At 36.7% G+C, this 10503-nt stretch overlaps 1 protein-coding gene across 1 annotated transcript; it reads left to right on the top strand.

Annotated features, from left to right (window-relative positions):
* Positions 1–794: 794 nt before the first annotated feature.
* Positions 795–8538, top strand: LOC142219547 (uncharacterized). The gene is made up of 2 exons (XM_075288487.1): positions 795–1155; positions 7554–8538. Exons 1-2 carry the CDS (start codon positions 1152–1154, stop codon positions 8153–8155), a joined length of 606 nt encoding a protein of 201 aa, XP_075144602.1. The 5' UTR covers positions 795–1151; the 3' UTR covers positions 8156–8538.
* The last annotated feature ends 1965 nt before the right edge of the window (positions 8539–10503 follow it).

Below are 10503 nucleotides of genomic sequence, written 5' to 3'. Positions count from 1 at the left end.
AGTTGCGTTTAACAGCTCAATAAAGTCGGTTCAATCCACCTTTGAATTAAACTCGAATTCTTTGGTTATTATTTTGTCGGAGCCGTCTTTCAACCCCAATATTTAATGAACTCCTAGCCAACTGGTGAAGAGTTCATCATATGGTCCTTCGAAAAAACATCCTATTAAAGAATAGGACTAGATGTGTACCAGTGGGTTTTTGAAATCGTCAAATTTTCAAAAACTTTCTACCAGTGAAAACACCATCATAGTGTGTACAAGAGTTTTTGAAATCGCCAATTTTTCAAAAACATCAACGCTTTCTATGCTTAAAAACATCGTATTTTGTCTACAGTAAAGACGAATCAAAAACTGTGAAAAGCATATTAAAAACAATAACAAATATCGTTGCAACGATTGATTGTGCTTTACATATTGAACATCAAAAAATTGGGCATCCTACCAGAAAAGGAGCGCCAACAGTGAAAATTGATGTCATCATTATCATCATCATAAAACCTCATCAAGAAGTCCAAGTGAGAAAAAGAGTAAGGAATCAAATCAGGTATGTGCAGTGGTAATTGGTTTTCTTATTTCATGATCATCTCTAAGTGTTCGTAAATCCACAATAAAATACAAGTGGAAAAAACCTCAAAAAAAAAATAAAGAATATTGATAAAGAAATATTAAACGGTATTCTAAAGAAAAGTGAACATTTCTACCAACAAAGATATTAAATCCAGTTATAAATCCAAAAACCCTGAAAAAAGTTGAAAGAAAAGTGGATAAATAATCATATAAACCCGTATGTTGTGATAAAGAACAATAAAAATATAAGTGGAAAAAACGCTAAATTGACCACACTCCAACTGAACACAGCTCCGTTTCAAGTGACAGTTCATACAGCGAAACGATTGATCGAAGAAGAAAGGACAAAAGTGATTGATTGTCAAAGCGGACAGACGGAAAATTTTTAGTGGAGTAAAAAGTGGTAGAAAATAGTGAAAAAAAAAACTAATAAAAATTCTAATAAACTTGGGTGAAAGACTAGAAAAACTATTATTGTGAATTACTGAACATAATTTATAATATATATTCAAAAAAAATTGTAAGTGAATATCACCAACATAGTGAAAAAAATTGGGGAAAAAACATGCAGCAACATCAACATAATGGGTGAGTCGATCCATTTATTTTCCTTACATACTGCTTAAACCTATATAAAATATATTGTTTGAATACAAAATTATTACAAATTTTCTTTAAAAAATTGTCCCTAACAACAAATATTTATGCTAAAAAGGGTATACAAGCATACAAACATATTCATTACATGCCGGTACTAAAATAAATATACATACAAACATACCTACGTATATTAAAAACATTCAGTTGAAATCGAAATAATTAAGAAACCAACGAAAGTTAAAAAGAAAAAAAACTACGGTAAACTATCAACATAAACAACAACAACATAATAATCTAATTGGCAACATGTACCCCCACCCATCGATCCACATACCAACGATTTTGTTTTGATCAACATCAACTGCAGTGTGACGTCACACACATGCATGTAGGGATTGCCTACCTCGACAAAAAATAGGGTTGGCAGATTAAGATTTTTTTTAGTGGGAATGAACATTAATACCCGAAAATATAAAAAATAAATCATTATTTAAAAATTTTAATAGGGATTGCCTACCATAACGTGAAATAGGGGTGTCGTAAAAAAATTTTTTTTTTTTTTTTTGGATGATAGTGGAAATAAAATAAAATTAAAATGACTTAAATTTCTGGACATTTTTAACGATTTTCGCTGAAGTGTTTTTCTGGGATTTCGTAAAATTTCTAGGGATTGTAAGAAAAATCACTAAAATTTATCAAACTTTTTCATTAATTGTTTGAAACAAGAACAATATCCCATTTTTTCGGTCTAAATCATGCAAATCAACATTATTTAACCAATTTGAAAACAATAATATTGCCATTTTTTCGAATTTAAAGCAATTAAATTGCCAATTTGTTTTCACCTAACAATATACGAGAATTAAACCACAATTATTAGTAAACTTAATATTCAAAACAATCGCTGTTGAACCACAAATAACATTTTTGAGCGCATATATCTAAAAATAAATTTCGCGTCGTCGCCAAACCACTATAAATATTATAAAATAACGGAAAAAACATTAAATTGGAATCTAATTGGGCTGCAAATAAATCTTTTACAAGGTTAAAGTAAATTTCACCATAAAATAAAAAGTTTTGCAATTTAAATTTGTCGACTTGCATCAATATGGCGTCCCGTCGTAGATTTTTATTCTGTTTGGAACAAGTAGTTTCGTTTTGTGAGAGCTGCAAACCAACTCCTGCCACAAATTCTGTGACGCTAGAAGTGGACGAAAACGAGCTGGAGAAAAGGTGGCAAAAGTTAGCAGCAATATATGAGGAGATTATGACAGCTGATGAGGGAGAATATAAACAAGATGTTCTAGATGCGGCAAAACAAAAATATAATGAGGCCAACGTAAAATACAGAGACTGTCTTGTGCGAATTAATGGGTTAAAATCGAAACAGCAATCATCGCTGGAAGATAGCAGACGTGACGTATCGTTTGTAGGCCAAGGGTTTTCATCTTTAAAACTACCGCCTTGTGATACACAACCTTTTGATGGAGGATATGCGAAATGGCCCGCATTCCGGGATCTATTTTGGGGAGTATTTGGAAGCCATTCGGAGATTTCACCTGCTCAAAAGCTTTACCATCTTCGAAACAAAACAAGAGGGGAAGCTTACCAAATCGTAAAGAAATTTGATTTAGTAGATAGCAATTTTGAGTTAGCGTGGAAAGCGCTAAAAACTAGGTATGAAAACCCGAGAATACTAGTTCATCAACAAATGAAGGTATTATTTGGAATTCCAGCTGCTCAAAGTGAAAATCCAAAAGCAATTCGACAGATTCAGCGGGGTATAAATGACAGCCTATCAATTTTTCATTCTTATCAAATAAATACCGAGAATTGGGACCCTATATTAATTCATCACTGTTCAACAAAATTGCCTGAAGAAACTCTTCGAGCTTGGGAAGATTCATTGCCGGATCATAAAAAGCTTCCAACATGGAGCCAGATGGATGAGTTTCTCTCAAAACGGTTAGAAATTTTAGAAACAGTATCCGACATGCGCCGTCCAAACATGAATAATAAATCTCAAACTTTTCATACGAAATTTGAATCCACTAAAAAGAAATATAGTTGTAAAAAGTGCAGCGGAGATCATACCTTGAGACTTTGTGAAAAGTTTAAGGCTTTGTCAGTAAGCGATCGAATGAAATTTGTATACGGAAATAAAATATGTGCAAATTGTTTATCATCCAATCATATAAAATCAAAGTGTCCAAGTAATAAAGGATGTTTTACCTGTAATAAAAAGCATCATACTTTACTTCATATGGAATCAAAAGAAAGGAATTTTTCTCACGTTACTCAGGAAGTGGGAAGCAGTCCAGAACCACAACCTTCAACATCATCGAATGTACATCATATGCAAACCCAATCTCAGCCAACCGCGTCGGTTCAGTCACATTTTACTCAAAATGAAGCAGCTACGATCTTACCAACAGCTCTTGTCAATATCGAACATGCGGGTGAAAGGTTTGAGGTTAGGGCATTATTGGATGCGGGATCCGAAAGAAGTTTCGTAACAAAGAGGATCCAGCAAACTCTTTCTTTACCGGTTGACAATTATCGTTCTCAAATCTCAGGATTAGGAGGAACAATTGTTGGAAGTTCTAGTCATCAATGTTATCTAAATTTGAGTTCGAAAATTTCTAATTTCAAAATTCGAGTAAAAGCCATCGTTGTTTCTAAACTTTCACATTTCTTGCCATCTAAAAATATTCGAATTGAAAGCTTGCCGAATATTAATAATATAAAACTTGCAGATCCGAATTTCTTCAAACCAGCTCAAATTGATATTATTATCGGAAGCGACTACTTACCATTAATAAATTTAAAAGGAATTCGATCATTTTTGGAAACCGGACTAGAAGCTAGAGAATCCCAATTTGGTTGGTACCTGTCCGGCCCCATACCGACAACAGCAGTTAATACGTTCTCGACTTTAGTTTCTGATTCTGAAGATTTTGCTCTCAGCTCGCAAGTCAAGAAGTTTTGGGAGTTGGAAGAAATTCAATCACCTAAAATGGAGTCTGAAGCCGATGAATATTGCGAACAGTTATATCAGCAAACAACTTTTCGGAATCCTGATGGGAGATATGTTGTCCGGCTACCCTTCCGGCAAGAGTATCCTCAAAATATATTTTTGGGCCCATCGAGGAACTTAGCGTTAGCCCAATATTATCGGATGGAAAGAACTCTGGATAGAACTCCAGATTTGAAATTGCAATATGACCAAGTTTTACAAGATTATATTGACAGGAATCACATGACAGAGATACAATATTTCGAAACTACAGACAGCAAGCAAAACTCATTCTTTTTGCCCCATCATGCGGTTATTCGGCCAGAGAGTAAGACTACAAAAGTACGAGTTGTTTTCAACGGTTCGAAAAAGAGTAGCAGTGGGTTTTCATTAAATGATGTATTGTACCCTGGTCCGATCTTACAATCTGACATTGTACAAATCATCAATGGATGGCGGCAGTATCAGTTCGTGTTTACAGGTGACATCGAGAAAATGTATCGCCAGATTGAGGTTCATAAAAGAGATCGCCCTTTCCAGCGGATTCTATTTCGTCCTCATCCTAAGGAAGCTGTTAAGTCCTTCGAATTAAACACCGTCACTTTTGGCATTAATTGCGCGCCGTTCCTCGCAATACGGACATTAAAACAGTTGGGTAAAGATTGCGAGCATTTAAGTCCCCATGCATCAAAGATATTACAGCATGAAGTTTACGTCGATGACATCTTATCAGGTGGATATACATTGGAAGAAGCAAGGGAAAAACAATTTCAACTTATAAACACACTAGCTTCCGCGAAATTTCCACTTCGAAAAATCACATCAAACAGTCCTATACTTCTCGAGCAGGTGGCCCGGGAGGATCTTCTGGACGAAGAATTTTTAAAGTTTGAGGATTCTAGTACCACCAAAACTTTAGGCATAAGGTGGAATGCCAAATCTGATTATTTCTATTATGTCGCATCTTCCATCTCCGAATCTCCAATTGTTACCAAACGTCAAATCCTATCGGTGATCGCTCGTCTTTACGACCCACTTGGATGGCTTAGTCCTATCATCATAATAGCAAAGCTTTTAATGCAACAACTTTGGGAAGGAAATAATAATTGGGATGAAGCTGTTCCCCCACATATTCTTGCCCAATGGAATAAATTCCGAGAAAATCTTCATCACATAGAAACACTTAAAATACCCCGATGGGTTGACTTCTATCCAGGCAGCAAAGTTCAAATCCATGGGTTCTGCGATGCCTCGGAGAGAGCGTATTGTGGAGCTGTATACATAAGAACCGAAAATGCGGGAATTTTTTCCAGTCATTTACTTTGTGCCAAAACCAGAGTAGCATCGATAAAACGCACAACTATACCCAAATTAGAATTGTGTGGAGCAGTTTTGCTCACCAACCTAGTGAAAGCATTGACGAAGAAGCTTTCCTACAAATATGAACTATTTTTATGGACAGATTCGTCTATAGTTTTGGGGTGGCTCCAAAAATCGCCTCAAACACTCAAAACATTTGTAGCAAATCGTACTTCTGAGATTCTCAACTATACCGATCAACATACTTGGAAGCATGTCAGAACAGAAGACAATCCAGCAGATTTGGGTACACGAGGTCGCTTACCTCTTGAATTAATACAAGATAAGCTATGGTGGAATGGTCCTGATTGGCTACAGACACCAATTGCAGCATGGCCACAACCTCGTAGCTTCGACCCAATAGATTTAGAGACGAAAAAGGTTTCTAATTTCCACATTACCGACAGCGAACCGATCATTTCCAGATTTTCATCATATATTCGTGCCTTAAGAGTGATGAGTTATGTGTTTCGAATTGGTCAAAAGTGTGACTCTCGACCTAAGAATCTAGATATATCGACGTCAGAAATTATCCAGACGAGAAATCGTGTTATAATACTAGCACAACAGACCTACTTCGCCAATGAATATGAGTGTCTTCATAATAAAAATCCTTTACGAAGCAAAAGCAATCTTAGTGCTTTATGCCCATTTTTGGATAAAAATGGTCTCATGAGAGTTGGAGGACGCTTGGAGTATTCTGGTCTCTCTTATGATGAGCGACATCCTATCCTCATTCCTGAAAAGTCTACGTTTGCAGTTCTTTTGATAAAATATACCCATGAAGTTCTTTGTCACGCAGAATATAATGTAATGCTACGAGCTATTCGACAAGGCTTTTATATTACACGGCTTAGAAATCATACTCGAAAATGCATCCGATTGTGCAAAACATGTACCTTGTTTAAAAGAAAATTTCAGCAGCAAATTATGGCAGATTTACCACGGGAACGGGTAACATTTTCACTACCTTTTACGTATTCAGGAGTTGACTTTGCTGGTCCATTTACTATAAAAACGTCAACTTTACGTAACGCAAAGACTGTGAAAGGATATGCGGCCGTCTTTGTCTGCTTTTCTACTCGTGCAGTACACTTAGAGGTCTGCTCTGACCTCTCTTCCGATGCCTTCTTAGCAGCTTTTACTCGCTTCACTGGACGCCGAGGTTTACCCAAAACCATGTTTTCCGATAACGGAAAGAATTTCGTTGGTGCCAGCTACAAGCTACTACAAGAGCACAATAAGTTTCTTAAAGATTCTAAGAACTGCTTGGTTGAAAAATTCGGTCTTAACGGATTCAATTGGAGTTTCATTCCGCCTTACGCCCCTCACATGGGAGGATTATGGGAGGCAGCCGTTCGTAGTATGAAGTCTCATCTCAAGAAGATCGTAAAAAATCTAAACTTTACGTACGAAGAGTTCAACACCATATTGATTCGAATCGAAGCCATTCTAAATTCAAGACCGCTATCGCCCTTGTCTGAAAACCCTGATGAACTTTTGCCACTGACACCAGGACACTTCTTGCGCGGTGCCCCTCTCACAGCTCATCCTGAAGCCCCCGAGGATCCTCCCAAGGAGAATTTGTCTTATATAAACCGATGGAAGCGGTTGAAGATGATACAACATATATTTAGTCAGCGATGGAAAACAGAATACGTCACCGAACTCCAGAGACGATATAAATGGAAAACCACCCGTAACAGTTTAAAAGAGAATGATTTTGTAGTGGTTGCAGAGGACAACTTGCCTCCGACAGAGTGGAGACTGGGTCGAATCACAAAAGTAATTCGTGGTAAAGATGGCAATGTGCGCGTCGCGGAAATCAAAACTCAAACGGGAATAATAACTCGTCCAATCGTAAAACTTTGTGTCCTACCAACACACGAGTCCAATCTGAATCAAAACAAATAAACTGTTTTTCCGATGATCATATTTTAGAGAACCCAATTACTCATTGTACATGTTTGTTTTGTTTCGTTTCTTTTTTTTTTCTTTCTCTTCGCAGCGCTCCACCACGCCGAGGAAGATGCCAACTTTGCTCTAAAAAACCACCTCCTAAAACGTTGCCCAGAATTCCGTTGGATGTTGCCCAAAGAGCGGTATGAAGTGGCAAAGAACTTGAATGTATGCCTAAACTGCCTGACTGATTGGCACCAACTTGATGATTGTCATTCGAGCAATCGTTGCAGTGTTTGCTCTCGCCTACACCATACAATGTTCCATCACGAAGATGTCCATGTCAATTCGCCACCAGGGTTAAAACGGTTCTCTGCAAAACTTCAACAGATGATATCCGATGGTACTCTTGCAAAGCTTTATGAACTGATCAGCGGCAACCAAGAACTCCAAATAACGCCAGCATCGCAAAATCCCATCGCAATAAGAAAAGTGATGGCAGTTCAAAAGGCAAAAGATGTCCGTGAAGTTGCCACAGCACCAATTTCAAAATTACGTCGCTTCACCATGGAAAACAAGCCAGCGATCCATCCTCATGGAACCGACTGTCAGGTCATCTTACCGGTAGTACTCTGTGAATTGGCTGCGGGTGACCAAAAAATTTCCTTAACACTGGCCATTAACCCAGGTGTTCGCCACTCACACGTGTGATTTGAGTCGGTCGAGCATCTCCACTTCCGGTCAAAATGGGTCAAACATCTTCCACTTGGGGTTTTCCAAATCATCACTAAGAAGAAAACATGGTGGCAAGATTTGGTTTTCGTCGATAAGCTTCAAGTTGAAATCCCTCCACCAGTTGAAGACGAAATGTTGCCTTTTCTGTTAGAAACGAATGGCGTTACCAGAGATATGTGGGCCCATCCTATGCCACATGATTTTGGACCGATACATGGCATCATCGGTAGAGACCTAATCCATAAAGTAATAGACGATTCAGCAGCGTGCTTGGACAATTATCCCTTCATCAAAGTTCAACACTCTCTTTTTGGCGCAGTCATCAGTGGATGCATCTGCAACTCATCATCAGTTCGGGCCCGGAGCATGTTGAATTCACATTCAACAGTGGTTTGATTTTTTCAAATTTTTAATTTTTTTTATATTTCATTTCATTTAATTTCTTATATTTTTTATATTTCATTTAATTTAATTTCATATCATTTTTATATCAATTTTTCATATTAATAATTTGAATTTATCAATATTTTTGAATTTCACATTTACCTACTTTTCTTAGTGTAAAGCCGACTTTAATTTTCATTCTTCATATCTTTCATTATATTGAATTCGCCGTAAGAACAATTGTCATCTTCATTTGCTTTAATTTAAGTTAGTTGCGTTTAACAGCTCAATAAAGTCGGTTCAATCCACCTTTGAATTAAACTCGAATTCTTTGGTTATTATTTTGTCGGAGCCGTCTTTCAACCCCAATATTTAATGAACTCCTAGCCAACTGGTGAAGAGTTCATCAATGTGTTTTGCGGCATATATGTTTGCATAAATATATTTTTTCCATTAAAAATCAACAAAAAATAAAAATTATCGTAATTTGCAAAATTTTGTCACAAGAACTTCCATGGAAGTGAAAAATTCAAACAGCATAGTTCCCATCGGGGATGATTTTTTTATTTTTTTTATTATTCTTCGTTTACTTTTTTGTTGATTTTCTATACTTTTTTTGCAAAATTTGACTGTCCAAATTTTTCACTTAAAACGGTCAAAGGGTTTGTATCGGATTTGAAAAAAAATCGGATTCCGGGATGAGCTTCAAAAGAAATGTTTGTGGAAAAAATTCCCATTTTTGCTGGTCTATGAAGATACCTTACATGCTTTCCTATGCTTCCCATTCCCATTTAGCAAACTTAATAGGAAAAACCGTATATCATATATGAAAGATGTTGATGCAATTTCACTGTCAATTCTGAATTCAATATTGAAAATTGATTGATTCATCTTAAGAATAAAAAAGTTTACGACACCCGCAATTGATCGTTTAAAAAAATCAGTAAACACCTTTCTTTATGGGAATTTTACGACACTTCCACTTTGCCATAATCCAAATAGATATGGTCTTCGACCCATAGCCCATCTCATTTCGGAATCTTCAATTTATTGACTTCAAATAAAGATTCACTTCATTCAATAAATTGAACAACAATCAATAATCGAACATTTTCAAACCATTTAGGGTCATTGACTAAAACGCCATAATGATTGAATATTGAATGCGGATTTTCTTCTGCTCGCTTTTTTTTGTCTCAACTCTTAGGCTATTCAAAAAACCTATTCAAGTCTATTGAAGACTAAGCAGCTTTTCTTTTCGGGAGTCTTAGTGGCATAGTGGACAAATTCCATAAACCTGCTAGAGAATAAAAAGACCATGGTTGCGTTGTTGGGTGTTTGTCCTCATTGTTTGGTTACCATTACATTATGTCGCAGACTCTGTTGTTGTTTTTGGGCCCATTGTTGGTCAGAGGGACCCTCTGGGGTTTGGTATTGGCTAAGGTGGGGGGGATGGCTGTCTTGAGGGTTTTGTGTTACATTCCGTCGAAATAACAAAAAGAAGATGGATTGGCGGTCGTTTATTTTAATGTTTTGTCTCCACAGTTGGTCATGCCTCGTCTATGGTTTTAGGTTGATTTGGCCAGGTCGATATGAGTCGGTTATTATTGTTGTTTTTGGTTTTTGGGAACCTTGTAACAAATCCTCAGCTTTTGAGGTGATCACTAGTTTCGTTGTTGTTGTTGTTGTTGGTCACCAAACAAAAATAAACCTAATGTGAATTTTTTGAACAAAACAAAAATAAAAAAACGAGAAACCCAAAAACAACAACAGCAATAATAAAGGGGGAAAACAGAAAACCCCCTTAAGAATCAACAACAACAATAGAAAATGTGGCACGTTATGAATGTTAACGTACTCTGGTTTAAAATGGATCCATCCAGAGCAAAACAAGCCGAACATATGACCACATTACCCACATTAACTCTCATAAGGCTGAC

Source organism: Haematobia irritans, chromosome 1 (genome assembly GCF_050003625.1).
Source record: "Haematobia irritans isolate KBUSLIRL chromosome 1, ASM5000362v1, whole genome shotgun sequence".
NCBI lineage: Eukaryota > Metazoa > Arthropoda > Insecta > Diptera > Muscidae > Haematobia > Haematobia irritans.
This window is presented reverse-complemented; position numbering and strand designations above follow the sequence as displayed.